The sequence below is a fragment of the Ahaetulla prasina genome, chromosome 2 (genome assembly GCF_028640845.1).
Source record: "Ahaetulla prasina isolate Xishuangbanna chromosome 2, ASM2864084v1, whole genome shotgun sequence".
Taxonomy (NCBI): Eukaryota; Metazoa; Chordata; class Lepidosauria; order Squamata; family Colubridae; genus Ahaetulla; species Ahaetulla prasina.
In genome coordinates this window covers 249,009,701-249,030,262 of record NC_080540.1, presented here as the reverse complement: position 1 = coordinate 249,030,262, position 20,562 = coordinate 249,009,701, and the positions used below count along the sequence as shown (strand labels likewise).

Here is a 20,562-nt window from a genome sequence, read left to right as displayed (position 1 = left end):
GAACTCACAGATACTGTAACATCATATGTCAGCTTCTGTGAAGACCTATGTGTACCTACAAGGAACTTGCGAATACACAGTAATAACAAACCTTGGTTTACACCTAAACTTAAGCAGCTACGACATTCCAAAGAGGAAGCCTACAGAAAAGGTGATAAAATGCTGTACAATCAGGCCAGAAATGCACTAACAAGGAGATAAGAGCAGCAAAAGAAGCTACTCTGAAAAGCTAAAGAATCAATTTTCAGCAAATGAACCAGCAAACATGTGGAAAACTCTTAAAAATATCACCGGCTATGGCAAACCTCCTTCCCAGGCTGAAGGTAATCAACAACTGGCAGATGACCTGAATGAGTTTTACTGCAGGTTTGAAAGGAAACTACAGCCACCTATCTCCACAACCCCCATCTCAGACACACCAACAAAAGCCAAGCCTCCTACAACTGACCCCATTTCATTGGGTTCACAACCCCTAGTGATCACAGAAAAGGAAGTGCAGGACCTATTTCACAGACAAAAGCCAGGAAAAGCTCCAGGCCCTGACAAGATAACTCCTTCTTGCTTAAAAGTCTGTGCTGACCAATTGGCCCCCATCTTCACCCATATTTTCAATAAATCACTAGAGATGTGCTATGTTCCTTCTTGCTTCAAACGCTCTACCATCATCCCAGTGCCGAAGAAGCCCACCATCAAGGAACTGAATTACAGACCAGTTGCTCTAACATCTGTAGTCATGAAAACCTTTGAAAGGCTAGTGCTTTCCTACCTGAAAACCATCACGAATCCGCTCTTAGACCCCTTGCAATTTGCATACCGAGCAAATAGATCAACAGATGATGCTGTTAATATGGCTCTGCACTACATCCTACAACATCTTGAGTCTCCAAAGACCTATGCAAGGGTCCTTTTTGTAGACTTTAGTTCAGCATTCAATACCATCATTCCAGACATTCTTCTAACTAAGCTAAACCAGCTACAGGTACCGGAACAGACTTGTAAGTGGATCACAAGCTTCCTAACAAACAGGAAGCAGCAGGTGAAGCTAAGCAAGATCACATCAAATACCTGTACAATTAGCACAGGGGCCCCCAAGGCTGTGTGCTCTCCCCACTTCTCTTCTCTCTGTATACCAATGACTGCATCTCCAAGGATCCATCTGTTAAGCTACTGAAGTTTGCAGATGACACAACAGTGATCAGTCTCATTCGAGACAATGACGAATCCGCATATAGATGAGAGGCCGAACGACTAGCCTTGTGGTGCAACCAAAACAATCTGGAACTGAACACACTCAAAACCGTAGAAATGGTAGTAGACTTTAGGAGAAACCCTTCCATACTTCCACCTATCACAATACTAGACAACACAGTATCAACAGTAGAAACCTTTAAATTTCTAGGTTCTATCATATCGCAAGATCTCAAATGGACAGCTAACATCAAAAACATCATTAAAAAGGAGACCAAAGAATGTTCTTTCTGCGCCAACTCAGTAAGCTCAAACTGCCCAAGGAGCTGCTGATCCAATTCTACAGAGGAATTATTGAGTCTGTCATTTGCACCTCTATAACAGTCTGGTTCGGTTCTGCAACCCAACAAGAAAAACACAGACTTCAGAGGATAATTAGAACTGCAGAAAAGATAATTGCTACCAACTTGCCTTCCATTGAGGACCTGTATACTGCACGAATCAAGAAGAGGGCCGTGAAAATATTTGCAGATCCCTCGCATCCTGGACATAAACTGTTTCAACTCCTACCCTCAAAACGACGCTATAGAGCACTGCACACCAGAACAACTAGACACAAGAACAGTTTTTTCCTGAAGGCCATCACTCTGCTAAACAAATAATTCCCTCAACACTGTCAGACTATTTACTGAATCTGCACTACTATTAATCGTTTCATAGTTCCCATCACCAATCTCTTTCCACTTATGACTGTATGACTATAACTTGTTGCTGGCAATCCTTATGATTTATATTGATATATTGATCATCAATTGTGTTGTAAATGTTGTACCTTGATGAACGTATCTTTTCTTTTATGTACACTGAGAGTATATGCACCAAGACAAATTCCTTGTGTGTCCAATCACACTTGGCCAATAAAATTCTATTCTATTCTATTCTATTCTTTGGCGTTGAGTCATGCCGGCCACATGACCACGGAGACATCTTCGGACAGCACTGGCTCTTTGGCTTTGAAACAGAGATGAGCACCGCCCCCTAGAGTTGGGAACAACTAGCACATATGTGCGAGGGGAACCTTTACCTTTACCTTTACAGTACGTACATGCAGTACAATAAAATGATTAATAAATAAAAATAGCTAAATCATAATAGGATAAATCAGAAACAAAAACACCAGCTGTTGCAAAAGGCATATAAATTTAAATCAAGTAATAATCTGTTCTCTGTATAAAAAATCAATAACTAAAGGAAACTCAGAACATAGTGTTCTGTCCCCCTCGCCTCAGTCCAAGCAATGATTTAATTAGCCAGCAGCTATCAGCTTCTGGCAGCAAACTAGCGAACGTCTGCCAAGTGTCTCTATTATCTCGCTTGATGCTGATGAATCAACCAGGAACAAACAGTACTTCAGCTCTAGTTAAGCAGTTGATTTGCTTGCCACGAAGTGGTATAGCAGCTCTTGCTGCTTTTATATCCTGTGGGGTGTGGCTCCATGACTCAGCACTTCCTAGGCCTGCCCCACCCTTGCTTCTGTTGTTCCCGCCTCTCCTGCCTACGAAACCTAGGGTCCAGCCAGGCCTGATTGCCATCAGCCTGGTCTGGAGGCGTGGCCTGGGGGAAGAAAGAGTCAGGGGACGGAGGCCTTGTTATCTCCTCCACCTGGCCTGCCTCTGGCTCCTGGAGCTGAGCCAGGGAAGCTGGTGCTCCAGAGGTAAGTCCTGATGGCCCTTCCCCCTCACTTTCCGAGTCACTTTCTGGCGGGGGGCCCAGCTCGGGGCCCGCAGACACCACACATGGGAAAGAGTATAAAGAATACATAAAGAGATTATAATAATAAGAAACCTGGAAATATACCTAGTAATCTCCAGGAAATCCTTTCTTTTCCCACCCAGCCATTGATTCTTCAATCTTGGTAACTTCCAGATTTGTGGATTTTGACTTACAGAATTCTTAGTAATGATCATACTGTTTGGGAGTTCTGGTGGTTGGTTCAGACATCTGCAGTTGCCTCTTACAGTATTATACCCCTTACAGTATTATAGTGTTTCTGGAGATAATTGCAAATGGCTTCTCTTGTCTTTCTTTGTATGTGATTTATCACTAAATGGCACTTCTTGTCTGTTCAGGAATAATGGATTTAATACAATTGCTGAATCAAGCTGGGGAAGAAGCTCAGTCTGGGATCACAGTTTTGCTCTGTGAAATTCTTACTGCAATCTACCTTAGTCTCTTCATTCATGGTCTAGCAACACATTCCAGCAATGAATTATTCAGGATTGTGGCCCATCCCCTTAATGACAAAATGTGGTTTGCTGTCTTTGGTGGTGGTGCAAAGATTCCCAAGAAAGGACCAATTCAAGAAACAACCAAGATGGGTTAGTACTTTCCTTATTTTTTTCTGTATGTAAATGTTCACTGAACTCCGGTTTTTGTTGTTGTTGTTTTTTACTTTTTACACCTTGTATGTTATCAGAGTGGTGTGGTGGCTCAGCAGTTAAGACACTGGGCTTGTTGGCTGGAAAGCAGGCAGCCTAGGTTCGAGATCTGAGCTCCATGTGATGGGGTGAGCTCCCATCCTCATCCCAGCTCCTGCCAACCTAGCAGTTCAAAAGCATGCAAATGCCAGTAGATAAATAGGCCACATGCTGGCCACATGACTGTGGAAATGCCTTCGGACAGCGCTAGCTCAATGACTCTGAAATGGAGATGGGCCCTACTCCCTATAGTTGGCAATGATTAGCGGAATAAAATCCACAGGGACACTTTTTTATGTTATCATACAGTGACAGAGTTCAGTATATTTCTAATATACTTCCAATAACTTTAATTATCATTACATACATGAGCAGAAATATCATTACATAAAAATTGAATTTTTGTATTTTGCATATCCATCTCTTCCTTCCAATTTAAGGAAAAAATAAACTAGAATTTGGTTTCATTTTATTGAAATCTTGTTCCTTTTGAACAAGAAAATAAATGTGAAAAAAATTCTGAGTGAACAAATTGGGGAGTAAGATATATTGCCTCTTGCTGGCTTGTTTAACAATGACAATAGAATTTTGTGGCAGGGTGGGGGGGCATATACAAGTAAAAGAGTGAAAAAGCAGGTTCCAATACAGGAGGATTACTATTAGTGCACATGGCTTAATATTGTATATAATATTCCTGTTGTCAAAAAATAATATAACTTTTCACTTTTCATGAATTCCTACTTAGGGGAATACACTTCCCTATATATAGTAATCTAGTACAGCAGTAAACTTATTCATAATTTTAATGTAAGTAAAAAAAATTTCTTATGAATGTATAATGCATACATAAAGAGTCCTAAATAAATTTGAAAAAAGTTCTGTTTGGAAAATTAAAATAATTTTCTGTTTGTAACTTTGTAATGTTCACAACATACTGGTTGAACATTTTTTTAAAATATTGAAAAGTTTGTTTTCTATTATGTATGACAGCAATATTCTATCTAAGCGTAGTCTTATGTTTTCTCTCTTTGGCAGGTAGGCACTTCTCTATGCCTAGCCCACATCAGGTAGTAGTATTTTCTATGGAATGCGTGGGGTTTACCAAATCTCTAACAACCATCAGTACTCATAGTCCTACCAAACTTGCAGGCAAGATGCTAGCTTCAGTTCTAGGCATTTGAATCTAGTGTTGATATGTGATGTGACCTTGCATAAAAAAGTAATCAAGCAAAAACAGTCTCTTTGTAAGTCATGATCTCTGATTTGTGGTTCATTATGTCAGAAAAATTAACCAAAATTTCAACTATTACAAATCATGTAGTTGGTTATTTTCATACTAAATTAGTTTTAATAATGAAGGAAGACCATGACTTGCAATTATCAGAATTATTTCAATATATTTGTGTCCATCCAGCTACTTGTTTGTGTCACATGACTGTATGCATGTGGCTATGAATTATTAGTTTAGCATCAAAATAATTTTTAATGAAAAATAATTTATTAATTGAAGATTAGTGTAGACTAGCAAATATTAAAAACATAGTGGTGTTTACAAATGATAGGCTTATACAAGTGATTTTATTTTGATTATAATTAGATATGTAATTAGCAAGTCTTGACACCAAAAGATCTTGGGAGAGATCTCTAGTCTATAATCTCGTATTGAATATTTTTACTAAAGTAAAAATAATACAGTGAAATGTGTACAGTTTCAACACTAAATGTATATGTTTTAAATAGAAACTGATGTCAGCTTTCTTTATGGGTTTAGATGAAGTCAGGATGAAAAATTGAGTTCAGTGAAATTCAGATAAAAAATTAATCGGTTAATAGATTTTCTTCGGACAGTTTCAGAGGAGGAGGCATAATTGATTTATACATTTAATCTGGATTTGAAGTTTTGATAGAATGTTTTTAGGGTTTTTGTTTGGATAGAGACAAATAGAACATTATATAACTTTTCAGAATAAACTGATATTACTTAAATGTATATTGGTAGTACTCAACTTATTACTAGTATTCATCCCAAAGACTGTTGCTAAGTGAGACAGTTGTTAAGTGAGTTTTGCCCCATTTTATAACCTTTCCTGCCACTGTTTTTAAATTAATCATAGCAGTTATTAAATTAATAACCCGTTTGTTAAGTGAATCTAGTTTCCCCATTGATTTTGCTTATTTTGCAAAAGGTGGTCACATAATCCTAGGACATGCAACCATTATAAATAAGAACTAGTTGCCAAGCATCCAAATTTTAATCACACGATCATGGGAATGCACTTTTTTCAGTGCCATTGTAACTTCAAACTATCACTAAACAAATGGTTGTAAGTCAAGCCCTGCTTGTATATAGTTTCATGCCCTGGTTTGTTCAGTGATTTAAACATTCTAAAAATGAGAATAAAAATTATTCTTTTTAAGTTAGCTTGCATTATATTGGGCTGCAAGAGTGGTTAAGGTGCATAGATATAAGGACTGCGAATTCTAGGCCTGCCAAAAGCCAGCTGGATGACTTTTGAATCAGTCACTCTTACTTAGCCCAACCCCACCTCACAGGATTGTATAGAAAATAGGTGACAGGAGTATTAAGTATGTTTGCAGTCTTGAGTTTCTATGTCTGTGTCTGTGTGTGGATGGATGGATGGATGGATGGATATATATTTCTATTTGTTACTTAAATTATTTGTAGTTATCTATTATGTTTATGAAATATTTATGTAGTTAAAATATAAGTAACTTTTTAAAGATGCCCAAGACATATACATGTTGACTGTTAGTGTGCTAAAGAGAAGAAATCACCAAATTAAAATGCACTATCTTCTCCAAAACTCCACAATTATGCAATTGTGAATACAACAAATGAGAAATTTAATGATATAAATAAAAGTGACCTGATCTTCTGGAGTGGATTTGATGAATACATGTGAAAGTGTAAGTTTTATTCTTAAAATAAAGAGCTAAGATATATCTCAGAAAGTTTAAATTTGGTATTATCTTGATTTGTGGAAGCATGTGAAAATAGGAATTCATAGATTGGTGACAGTTGACTATTATATTGCGATCAATAATATTAATGAAAGATCTCAGGATCAGAGTTATAATAGGGTAATTAGAGAAATGTTAATAAAATAAAAATGTTTTGTTTTTTTATTGGAGTGGCCTTGGTCTTGTTTTATGTATGTGTGAAGACCACACCTATGCTTGATGATTAGAAGATGCTCTTGTCCGTTGTACAAAAGGAAAGGTAGCAAGAACGAATGTAAAAATTTTGGAAGTATTAGTTTGTCAAATGTGCCTGGAAGGTGTTTGACAGAATTTTGGTTGAAAAGATACAGATGGTGACCATGAGCAATATTTGGGGATTGAAATGAAGCTTTATATTGTGGAGAGGATGCATAGACCAGGTTTTTCTCCTTCAGCAATAATTGAAAAATATATGATGTTACTTGATTCAAAATATGTGAATAATCTTGAAGAATGTAAAGATTTGTGAGAATATGGACCTGAAGATTGCTTGCTCTACTTGATAAGAGTAATATGTGAAAGAAATAAAGCATGCATAAGAATCATAGGAATGTTGAGTGAATGGTTCAGTATTGTGGAAGGAAAAAAACAAGAATATGTGATGTCTCCCTGGTTGCATAATGCAATTATGGATGAATAAATAAGGAATGTAGAAGCTTGTGGTGATATCAGAAGTGTGTTGAGTGGAGTACGGATGTGTTTGTATTTCAGTATGTAATTTATGCCATGTGGTTGGCTGAAAACCGAAATAATTCGCAGTACATGTTATAACGTACAATGCAAGGAGGAACATGGCTCTGAAAATTAATGTGTCAAAGACCAAAGTAGCTATGTTTGAAATGAAAATGGAATTAACAGTTGAAACAGTTGTAAATTGAATAAAAGAGAAGAAAATTAGTTTGTGTAACCTACAAAAATGTTTCTTCCCCGGCCATTTCCCTGCTATAGGCTTAAGCATTTTCGTACTACCCCTCAGATGTTGCCGAAGTCATATGTCTTATTTCATTGTAACAATTATTGGGCGATTCTATGTAGATACTGTAGGGAAGTATTCGAAAAAAATCAATATTCAGAATTCATTCAGGGAATCTATATGACAAATATTATAATGTTTTATTACAAAGTATTTATTATGGATCAGTAGCTGTTCTCTGATTAGCTGTTATATGAATTTTTCAGCTTATTTGATTGAAGTGCTAAAAAACAGGCGTCTTTTGTACCCAGAAAACAAGTTTAAGTGCTAAAAGCATTAAACAATTTGATAAGGTTTCAGGGAGGTCAGCTTTGAAATTTAAAAGCATATAAAAATAGGCCACTGAATAGTTTAAATGTAACAATAACACCTTTAACTGATAGCATCCTCTTTGAAAAGCTATATAAAATAATTTCCTGAGAATTAAATTGTAGTAAGAATGAAAATATCATGGCAAAATTTTTTTGTTTTATGTAAATGAAATTTTTTAAATGTTATTAGCAAATAAATTAGCATGAATTCTATATAAGTTGCATACCTTACTATTTTGTGAAATAAATATGACATTTTTAAAAAGATGATACAGGTTACAGGAGGTTACAGTATATTCATATTTACATATTATATTGCAAGCAAATATTTCAGTAATTATGAATGCTTGATTTTTAATTGGGAATATATATCCATTTAAAATACTGCATACTTGCCATTCTTTTAAGTAAAAACGTTTTATAGAATAAATTTGTAGCTTACTTTTTTTTAAAAAAAAATCCACATTTTAACTTAATTCTGTTACTTTCCAATATATTAAAAAGGGCAAGCCATACCAAAATAATTCTGTGATATCATTCAGTTAAAATTAGGTCAACCTGTCTGGAATTTCAAATGGCTAATGGAATGCAAATTGTGATGACTGCTGCAACTTTCCATTGCAAGCTGTGGAATGCTCAAAATGTTGCTGCTTGTGCAAAACATGATACAGTTTATGGGTTTTGATAATAAGGCAGTGTCAGTTCAGAATGCTTTTTAATTTATTTTTATTTTAGTATTTGGAATAGTATTTGACTGAATTGGTTGAGCAACCTCTGTAGGCTTGGGACCCTAACTTGGAAGTTTTTTCATTTTCTGTTATGTCATTCTTTTAGAAATATAAAACATTTTGATTTCACAAATCCTTAATTCTTCTTCTGAAAATGACAGAGTCAAAGATTATACCAAATAAATATAGCACCTATCTGCAAGTACTTAAACCAAATGTGTCATTTCAGATGGTCATATGATTGCTATGGAAAGCTGTTAAGAATTCTTGGAAAAAAACATTTGCTTTAAGAGCTTATAAATAGATAGGTGTTACATTTGTACACCAGACATTTTAAAGAACATTTTTATCTATGGCAAAGATAAACTGTTCCACACCTTTACACCGCAAGAGTTCTTGTAACTTCAAAATAAAATGGTAAACCATGTTTAAAGTGCATTTCTTAAAAAATACAGTGGTATTTTCATTTTTTTTATAATATGTTTAAAGATGCTTGATAATTTTATAATTAATGGGTTAATAATATTGCCCACTTAAATAGCAAATTTATTTCATAATAGGGAAGATTGAATGGGAATTAGAGATAAGCATATTTTTCAGCCTCTGTATCATGTAACATTTTGTTCAGCTTATTATTTTGTGCCTCCATTTCAATATAAGAGTAAGCATTATTTTATTTAGTTGAAAAACTAATGTTCCATAGTAAGCAATGCATGTGCATGCTTGTTCTGGCTAAAAGACTTTGAACTGTAATATTTAATATTTGATATATTTTTAGCATTAAGGTAAGTGAGATTTTCATCTTTATATATTAAATAGTTTGATGACAACTATTTTGAAATAACATTTATTTTCAGTAGAAATGTTTATACATAGACATAATAGAGAGCAGTGAAAAAGGACAAAACTTGTATGCCCCCGATATGTTTATATTTTCAATTATAATGCATCTCTAAGAATTTATAAAATTAGACATGTATTTGTAGTATGAGCATTGAATATTTCCATTCTCATATTTATGCAAAAAGAATGATTAGGAATAATTTGTTTAAAATGCATTTCAGATTTTCTTGGAAATGTAACCAAAAAGTTACAGGCGAGAATAAAAGCTAGCCATATTATTGTTTAATTGCAATAATTAAACATAACAGGCATTGATTGATCTTGTTTGTTTTTGTTATAATTAAGCATGTAGGTTATAGTTGATTGAAAGGTGAAGATGATATTTATTTATTTGATAAGTTTCATTGTCCTATAAAAATGAATGTGATTTTTTTTGTAGCCTCTTCTCCTATAGATGATGGTGAGAAACAAAATAAGCGGTTCAGACTGTCATCAAAATCATCATCAAAAGAAAATTCACCTACTATTTTACCTGGAAAAGAACAAGACTTTTTAATTTACAAAGAGAAATTTATTCCTCCTGAACTTAGTATTTGGGACTACTTTATAGCAAAGGTATTTTTTTATGTTGTTGGAAATAAAACTTGTCCTTGACAAATGGAGAATCTATCTCTGTCAGCTCCTTCTTCAAACTTTTGCTTCAAATTTACAAACGATAATCTTCTCAAACAATATCCTAATCTCTGCTAAATTTATAAGGATTAATCTTGCATGCTTACATGTATATAGCCTATAAATTTAATAAATAAATAAAATAATACCTTAGAAATGCATAAAATGCCAATTCAGTATTAAGGCAAGAGAAAAGCTAATATTTTTCTTACCCAGGTAAGCAAAATAGTAACACTTTAACAATTTTTTCTTAATCTGTTTTCTTCTTTTAGCCATATCTTGGATCATCCCAAACTAGATTTGAATATGATTCAGATGAAAGTCAGGACAGCAGTGATGAAGATGAAGATGAAGATGGAGCATTCTTTTCAGATTCAAAACTTCAGGAACACTCTAACTCAAATTCATTTAGGTATAAATTATTACTGAATTATATCTACAGTTTTTTCTTTACATAATTCAACAATTTTGCAGACATGTTTTCATTCATCTTCTTACATTAGGTCATGTATTGTATGATGCTAATTTATAGTTTTCCCTGTCTTGGTTGGGACAGCAGACTAGTCGGAAGAAATCCTTCTAAAGCATTTGGTATTTCTTTGAATCCTGCAAATTAAACATGTTACAGTATTCTCTAAAGAAAACTAGGGTACAAAACTCAGGTTCTAGTTTAGCATAGGCATAAATTGTAATGCAGAAGAAATTATATATTTCTTTACCAAAGCTAACGCTTCTCAAAATTTGTATTGCCAAGATTTCTTAAAATTATTAATATATTGGTATGATGTCCATCTGCTAGTCCATGGATCAAACTAATGATTTTATTAGAGTTAGGATTGGGAAAGAATTAAATAGACATTTTCAATAATTATACTTTAATGTATATATTAAAAGAAATTATTGAAGCTTAGAACTTTATAAAATAAAATCGTTTCATTGGAAATTAAGTTCAAAACAAATTTAAACCCACATTTTTAATGATAAGGATAGGATGTTTTACATTTGTATAATTCCTGAAATCTAGATTTAAATTTACATTTATTTTGGATTAATATTTATTCTTTGCAGCAGGGACTGTGAAAAATCCAGACTTTACTCTCATTTTTTCCCAGAAAGAGCAGGTGTAAATAACTGACAGCAATCCAATTTTGTATCAGAGGTGAAATCCAGTAGGTTCTGACAGGTTCTGGAGAACTGGTGGTGGAAATTTTGAGTAGTTCGAGAACCAGCAAATACCACCTCTGGCTGGTCCCAGAGTGGGGAGGGAATGGGGATTTTGCAGTATCCTTCCCCTGGAGTGGGGTGGGAATGGAGATTTTGAAGCCTTCCCCTGCCATGCCCACCAAGCCACGCCCACAGAACCAGTAATAAAAAAAATGAATTTCACCACTGCTTTGTATGTTCAAATAATAATAGAAAAAAATACCTGTGTCCCTCCTAAAATTTGCATACAAAACCTTAAGGGAATAGTGAGTTTGAGAACTCATTTTTAGAGTAGTAACTAAAAGTATATGGTGTAAATTAGAAATTCATTGTTCAAAACCTATCTCAAGAGTGGCCTTGCTTAATTACAATGTTTTATCCAAAAAGAGTTTGAACAGTAGGGTTGAAGTATAGGTGGGGAAGAAGATTGCAAAATCATTATAATTAAGGTTAAATTTAAAATAAAATATTAATTATTTGTGTCCTTTTTTGCTCTTAAAATGAATTTAGAATGCCTTGTAATAGATATATTTACAGTAATAAGAAGAAAAGGAAAACAAGTATTAGCTAAATAGTTAAATACAAAATATTTTCGGTCTTCAGCAACATGGAAATTGCTGGAAAAACAAAACATCTTTTTTTGTTGTTTAGTTGGTCATTGATGCGCTTGGCTATGGTTCAGCTAGTTCTCCGTAACTTGAAAAGTTTCTACCCATTGGCTGGACATGATCTTACAGGTAATTAATATATTTTTGACCATTGGTGGATATCATTGTCTGCTTTTATATGTGCATATCACTGCATTCGTTTAAACTAGAAGTACTGTATGCCAAATATTTTGAGTAAACAGGATGTCTTTTGATAGTTGTAGTCAATGACCCAGTTTTGATTTGAAATATAATACCAAGATTGTAATGCATGTTTTTTAGCTGGGGATCTTTCAGAATGATGACAGCCAAAATGGAACTTTGTCAGTAAAATTCAGAACATATGATATATATGTGTATGATAATAGAATGTAAGAATGTATATTAACTGCAGACATTTAAATTCAGATGGGCTACCTATTTATTCTGTACAATTTCAGCAGATTATTTTCAGACACAAGTGCCAATTCACAAACCGTTTCACAATTCATGCAGTGTGAGATGGGGTGGATGAGGTGAAATGGGAAATAAGCATTTCTCCCTTTCTCTCAGCAATACTACTATTAATACTGTTATTTTTCTTTAGGACATTCTATTAATAGCTGATGCAGACAACCTATGCATACTTAATGAGAAACTAGGTCCTGTTTTAACTCGGTAAAATGTTTCTGTTTAGTCTGAAGAGTTCTTACATTGTTTTTCATTCAACAATATGTTTGCTAACTTCAGTTTTGATATACGTAGCTACTTCTGAGGCTCTGAAGTTCACCTAATGAGAAAACATGTCTAGAAGTGTTATTATTAATAACTTTTTAGTGTTATTAATGTTCTGACAATAGCAACAGTTGTGGGAAGTATGTAGTATAAAACAGGGATCACTAACCTTTCGAACCTCAGGGACCACTAAATTCATAATTTTAAATCCTGCGGACCACTAATACGATCTGCCTAATGACCAGCTGGGTGGGTGTGGCAAGATGGCCATGTGACTAGGTGGGCGTGGCCAACTCAATGTCACTCATGAGATGAGGCCACTCCTCACCTCCCTCCCAGGCTCCTTAGAGTCCCAACAGGAAGCCGTTGCTGGAGCTAAACAGCCACCATGAGAAAGAGGCAAAACAGTTCAGTTCAAATTGGATCTGACTAAGAAGGAGGCTCAGCAGAAGCACCTCACTGAGAACTATGAGCATAGGCTTTCCAAGCAGAGGGAAGACCTGCCGGAGTGCAAGGCCAGGTACCGGTGCCTGGAGGCCTAGTGGGCTGAGATGGTCAGCCAGTTCCAGGACATGATACCGTCCCACTGGAACGAGGCCCTCTGGCTCCTTGCCACCAGTGGCGCTTCCCCCCAGCCTTCACCCAAAGCCCCCACCAGGAGGCTGAAGCAGACCCCAAGTTGGAATTTCTGCCCCCTCCAATCTGCACAAAAAGACCCCAAAGGGGGAAACTCTGCAGCAACACAAATGTTCATTGCACATATCCGGCCCAGGGGCTGTAGTTTGAGAACCCCTGATTTAGTGCAATGTAAAAAATGCAAATAATTTTTCTGGGGACCACCAAAATTTTCTCATGGACCACCAGTGGTCTACGGACCACCAGTTGGTGACAGCTGGTATAAAATATTCAGAGAATATAATATACTTTAAAGAAAATAATGTACTGAATAAAAAAATATCTGTCTTTAGAACTTCCAGTTTGTTCACCGCTATGCCATGCAGTTCTAAAGGCTCTTCAGCGCTGGGAACAAGTTCTTCTCAGACGACTTGAAATGCATGGAGGTCCACCGGAAAACTTTATTTCTATTCACATTTTACAAGATACCTCATCTTCAGGCCCTGCACTACTTCGCCACAAAGTTTTGCTAGAGCCAACAAACACTCCCTTCAAGTAAGTTTATATCTTGGACAGAATAAATTTTGTTATATTTCTTATCTACTATTTAGTGAAGTATATGGAATCTCTTTGGAATGCTTATTTTTCATTCACAAATTCACAATTTAGCTCTGCCATTTGTACATCTTTTAACTTTGCCACAAATAATGCAAGTTATTAAGCTTTGATTAAGTAACTAAAAGAAAACATAAGAAATATATAAAACTAGGGCCTTGAAAATGATAAGCAAGGAGTTCTTTTACTGAAAACAAGTTTTGCATCAAGAACAATTATGGGTATAGTTAAGAGGGGGGAAATTGGCTTTGAGCTTCCTTGACAAAACCTCCAAAAGAAGGTTAATATGCTTGAGTGATTCCCACAAGAAAAAAAAGGTATTTTGGTGCAGATACTTAGGCTTACCAATATGCTATCTCTCAGAATTTATAAATAATATGTAGGGCATAATTCTCTACTATTCGCTATTGTTTGCTAAGTGTGTGTGTGTGTAAATATACAAACATATGAGATATCAGTAGGGTGTGCAGTTAGAATGTAGTCTTTGCTGATCAACTTGACTATTGGTTGCGTTATTATTTCAATGCTTCCTTCATTTTATTTGTTCCTATGTGATATTTCTTGATCAGATATTTGTTTGCCTTCTTGTTCTTTATCTTTTTTTTCTACCCTCTGTTCTAGCTTATTTGTTTCTGATCTTAGCATGCTGAAGTTTATTTTCTAACAAGAACTTCCATTTTGATGGTGCACTTTTTGGCTTCTTTTCTTTTATGTTAGTTTTGCATCCCCGATACTCAGTTATACTTGCAGCCATGCTTTACGTTAGTTGGTTTGTTTCTTGCAGTGAGATAATGCTTATATTTGATATTATAGAATTAGCATATTTTTATACTAGTGCTACTAGTTCTTTGGAATAAATTTCAATATAGACAACTCTTGTTTTTGTACTGTTTTAGATGCTCCGTGTTCCTTGTTCCAATTCATTTTTTTTTTAGCTAGACGGATTTGTTTGCTCTGACAAGAAGATAGAGGAGAGGGCTCTTGCTTTGGAAATAAAAAGAATTTAATAGCTATGCTAGTTTCTTCTACTACACCCCTACCCTGGCTTTGCCTGTAGAGTTTGAGCAGTTTCTGATAGGGCTTCGGTCTCTTATCCCTGGGTAGACCTTTGCAATTCTTTCACTTCTGCTTTTATATATGTCATCTTTTTGTCAATATTTTATATTTGTGTCAAATATAAATAACATTGTATATAACCTTGTAAATAACAAACAATCAAATACTTATCGAATAAATATATTCTATTGGTATCCTTCAGTCTCAAAAGACTATGGTACCATGCTCTGGAAACAGCATTTAGTGTGGCTAAAAAGGCCAATTCGAGAGTGGCAATCCCTTCCACACTGAGGGCAGATACATTCTGTCCCCTGCCCAGTCCCCAGATTTCGCTGGTTTCGGGACTGCCTCTTTGCCTCAGCCTGCTGAAGAAATGTTTCAGGAGGCGTGGCCAGCATCATGACGAGACGGACGCGAACCCCGGGAAAGCACCGAAAATCCCATCATTATGGGAGTCTGTAACGGACTATAGCTGTCCTGCAGGGACAGTGAAGAAAGAAGGAACTGTCGGAGCGAACAGAGAAGTTGCAAATTCCCTGCAGCACTGGCCTTTTTGCCTTCGACCCAGCGATGAGGACCACAGCATTACAGGCTGCCAAAGTCGGGACGGCCACATGAGATCGTGCAGGAGGTTGAAGCGGTGAATTGGACAAAATATTGAAGCCGGGTGAGAACACCAACTCACAGTGAGGCATTTTAAAATTGATATCTGCAACACACTTTCAAAATCTTGGAATAGTGGCTAAAATGACAAGGACTGTTAATGCAATTGAATAAAAGAAATGGAAACAGTACCCAAAGACCTGACAAAAATTTGGCTTTTGAAATTGAAATCTAAAGCCTTCAAATAAAAAGAGAAAAATAGAACTTTTAATTAAAGGTGAAATCTGGACAAATAACAATTAATTAAAGGTTATAAACAAGGCAAAAAGGGGAAAAAACTGAGGATTTAAAATTGGACTTTGATGGAATATCTCCGACTTCCTCTACCCTCTATGGATTTGAGCCAAGCAAATTATTAAATTGAAGTTATGGATTTTAAATGGGATAAATTGGAAAAAGGGGAAAAAACAAGTTGAAACAAAATAAGACATGGCTCTAAGTAAAGGAAACAAAATGGATACTTTTGTTAATTGTTGATTGGATTTGTGGACTACAAAGTGACACCTAAAGGAGGAATAGGAACTACAAGCACTTGGTCATTGTTGAAAACCTTTTATGACTGTGATAAGAATGGTGAGAATTTTAAGGGAGGTCTCTATCAATAAGCTTTTTGACCTTCACAAGAACAAGAGCTACAACTTCAAAGAATGAAATAGAGAACAACTGAAAACAAGAGAAACACACAAAGGATTTTTAAGCAAGAAATACAAGAAACAACTATAAGACTGGATGGAAAATAAATATTTAACAAAAAAAAAAGAAATATGTCTTCGAATTGGAGAAGGCCATGCTGCATCTTTAGCCTCCAAGTTGAATGGTCGGAGGTCAAGGTTTCCCAGTTGTTAATGTCCATTCCCAGGGCCTTTAGGTCCCTCTTGCAGATATCCATATATCACAGCTGTGGAATACATATATCAGTATATATATATTGAATAAATATTCAATAAGTGTTCTGTTTCCCTCTCCCAATACTCCCACAAAAACTCAGTCAAAGGCCTTCTTTTCAAGTTTATTTACATTTGGCTGGATTCCTTCTGGCACAGAGATGTCTGGCCATGTCTACCCACGCGCCTGCCAAGTCTCTGGAGATAACTAGGAAATTATAGATAAGGCAGGAGTTATTCACGAATATATATTCTTCCCTCCATTGAAACAGTTTGCCCACGCAAATTCACTGCTTTGTCCAAGACAAAAAGCCAGGAAGTTCCGCCTCCTGCTTTATAGCCCCTGTGGGTATCACTCCGTGACTCATCATTCTTTGACTTTGTCCCAACGCCTCCTCTGCTGCGCGCGCCGGTCACGTCTGCGCAGTCTTGCATCAAGCCAAGATTGTTCTTGGGGCGTTGCCAAATCAGAAGAAGGCCTTGCCAGTCCCTCCTCCTCCTCCTGGGTGAGTGCCAGGGAAGGAGAGGGCCCAGGGGAAGCAGGTCTTGCCTGTTCCTCTTCCTCACTGTCTGAATCATCCTCCTCCAGGAGTCCGAGTCCGGGAACCTGGGTCACAACAATAAGGATATCAGCCAATACTTTTTGTTAAAGTCCATACTTGGGCCTTTTTAGGTATTAATACGATGTTGGCCTCTTTCTAGTTGTCTAGATATCCCCCCACCCCTATCTAGGCGTCTTTCCAATTTTAGTTTCTTTTATAAGTCCACAAACTTCCCTTATTATCATAGGTCTGTTCAAAAGCTTTCTGTTTCTCTGTAATCTTTAATAAATGTTACTTTGTTAACTATCCATTTTCTCCAAGGAAATTACTTGTCCTTTATATAAATTAGAATAGTATTGATAATTATGTTTTCATTTATGTTCATCTTATCTGTTATAACTTTTATTTCTCTTGTAATTTTAATATTTTATTTCCTTTTTCCTTTGGTAATTTGTATTCTAGCATTTCCTTGATTTCTTGCAAATTCAAACATTTTTTGTTTGTCTAATTTATTTTTATTTCCCTTTCTCTTACTGACAACACAGACAATTTTCTTTGTAAAAGCTTAAATTTTTTGGGTGATACTTTGTGTTTTCTAGAAGCTTCTTTAATTCTTGGAAGCTTCTTTAATTCTTGTGAATCTTTTTAAATTATGTATAGCAAAATAGATTAGACCATGCTTTGGGTGACATTTATACAGAAATATCAAGGAAAGATATATAAAACAGCAGCAGCCATGTAAAGAGTTAAAAGCTAGAGGGATTAGTTCAGAATGTCTCAGTGAGCTTTCAACTGTTGTTGCCCAGTGGTTAGAATGCAGTGTTGCCGACTAATTCTGCTGACTGCCAGTAATTTGATTCTTATCTGCTCAAGGTTGACTCAGCCTTCTATCTTTCTGAGGTGGGTAAAATGACCCAGATTAAGAGCAGTATGCTGACTCTGTAAACCACTTAGAGAGGGCTGTAAAATACTGTGAAGCAGTACATACATCTAAGTGCTATTGCTATTTTAAGGATTAAATGTGAATGTGTGGTCCTTACCCATTCCTTAATCACACTAATATTCTAAATATACTAATTTGAAACTTGAATCATGCTTTCAACTTCAGCCATTAATCAATAGCTGTTGGTAAAAAGGAGCTTCTGGGAAAACAAAGTTTTAATTATTTAAAATTTTAGTTATTTCTTCTGTATTTAATTCTACTTCTATTCTGTGACCATTTACTTTTAAAACTGTTCAATAATTGCTATTAATGGAGCTGAACAGAAAAGATGAAGATTATGTATGTTGGCTTATAAAATATATTATTTGAGTAACTTCCTTCAGTCTCTCAACCATCCCATCTTCCATGTTATAAATTAATCATATCACATATGCAAACATTTTTGCAGTTCCTCAGTAAAATGATTCAGTATGATCAGCAGACTCTACCTATGTTCTACTTATTACAATATAGAAATTATTTTTGAGAAGAATAAAATAGATGATGTACTGTATCGGATATATTACATTGTACATGTGCCATTTTCTTTCTATTCCTGAGGAATATTTGCAATAGATATCTTCAACCTAAATGTTATTGCTGTCTAAAATGCTAAGGATTTTACTAAAGAAGTGTGTATATAGCAAAATAGCTGCTAGAATGAAGCAGTTATTGTTTCTCATTAAATTTTCTGATTTTACCATTTTCTGCTTTTGTCAATATGTATACTAATGTAAATCAAATTCATCACTTGCACTTGTTTGAAATTATATCACATGTTAAAAATTATTCTCATTTTTAGATCCAAAAGTCATTATGCATTATCTGTAAAAAGACTTTGGCAGTACCTTGTTAAACAAGAAATGGTCCAAGAAACCTTCATCAGAAACATATTTGCCAAAAGAAAGTGTTTAAATGAGGTTAGTTTTATATGTTTATGTAGAAATTTAAATTCATTAATTACAATTTAATTAAGCTAATATTTCTTTTTGAATTTAAAATTTTACTACTATTCTGTAGAAATAAATTCCAAAACATTTCCCCTAGGAATCTAGTAATGGAAAAGGCGAAGGTATTGCATATAACTATTTGCATTCCTCTGTGGTTTATTGGATCATTGGATTGTATTTCTGGCTATTGAGAAGAAGAAATATTGATCATGTTAGCTATCTCTATAACATATAAAATAATATATGGTTGACTACTTCGTCTGCTGTACTTATGCATTATCTTCTAGGCTTATTCCAAGTAAACTAATTAACCTTCATAACACACCAGTAATAACTTTGTCAGCTAGGCCCCTTCCCTTTTTTCATAGCTACTGTACATACCAAAGTAAGATTAATAATTCTTGACTCTTTAGGTGTAATATTTGAGCTTTTACCTCTTTAATTCAGTGTTCAGCACAGATCTAATTATGTCTCTGGTTTTGGGGGGTAAACAACAAAATTCTATTTTTCTTTTAAAATTTTTGAACCATCATACATGTAAAATTTAAGCTGAATTAGATCTGCATGACCTCTGAAAAAGCTAGTATATATATTATCTACATGTAAAGCAAATTATTTTACTTTTTTTTAAAATGGAGGACATTATGGTGACTACAGGTAATTTCAAAAATGTGTTCTACTACCTATGCTCATCTTACATATTGTTCCATATTATTAATATATTAATTTTTCATGTAGTTCTTTTTGATGTTTTTTTCTTTTTGGATTTAGTCATTAGAAGACCAGGCTGAATTTACCAAAACTAGTTCAGGAGAAGAATCAGGAATCAATAAGGTATGTATCATAATAAGAGAAGTATGCTAATTATACTAACAGGTTTTCCAGAAAATCTTACAGCACCTCATATGTAAGATATTAACCAAACCAAATTTGCTAAAATCTACAATCAACTGGCTTTTTAATCTAAGCAGTATACTAGTGTACAGGTACTCCTTGACGTACCATTCATTTAGTGACCTTTCAAAGTTACAATGGCAGTAAAGAAAAGTGACTTTTGACCAGTTATTACATTTATGATCATTGCAGCATTCCCAACATCATATGATGAATTCAGGCACTTGGCAACTAGCATGTACTTATGACAGTTGCACTGCCTCAGGGTCATGTGATCACTATTTGTAACCTTCCCAGCTGGCTTCCTACAAGCAAAGTCAATGGGGGAAGCCACATTTGCTTAACAACCATATGATTCACAGTGATTCACTTTACAACTATGGCAAAAAAGTTTGTAAAATGGGGTACAATTCACTTAACTATCTTGCTTAGCATTGTTCAGTTGGGCTCAGTTGTTTTAAATTGAGGAATACGTGACCAGAATTGTACAATATTTTGTAAGGCCATGAAGACCTAGTTATAGAGTTAGAATGTGTTTAGAGTCCCATATCTTGGTTTATCAACATGTGTTGCAATAGTTTTAT

At 35.1% G+C, this 20,562-nt stretch overlaps 1 protein-coding gene across 7 annotated transcripts in view; it reads left to right on the top strand.

The window, feature by feature from the left end:
* Positions 1–20,562, top strand: part of DMXL1 (Dmx like 1) — an 81,769-nt gene that overhangs the window by 44,805 nt on the left and 16,402 nt on the right. For 5 of the 7 annotated variants that reach the window (XM_058166746.1, XM_058166745.1, XM_058166751.1 and 2 more), the window contains 8 exons: positions 3,318–3,566; positions 4,701–4,814; positions 9,981–10,156; positions 10,486–10,625; positions 12,068–12,153; positions 13,746–13,947; positions 18,937–19,054; positions 19,856–19,918. In XM_058166746.1, coding sequence (XP_058022729.1) covers positions 3,318–3,566; positions 4,701–4,814; positions 9,981–10,156; positions 10,486–10,625; positions 12,068–12,153; positions 13,746–13,947; positions 18,937–19,054; positions 19,856–19,918 — 1,148 coding nt within the window. The remainder of the gene's footprint in view (positions 1–3,317; positions 3,567–4,700; positions 4,815–9,980; positions 10,157–10,485; positions 10,626–12,067; positions 12,154–13,745; positions 13,948–18,936; positions 19,055–19,855; positions 19,919–20,562) is intronic. The other 2 variants (XM_058166748.1, XM_058166747.1) reach the window with 1 other exon arrangement.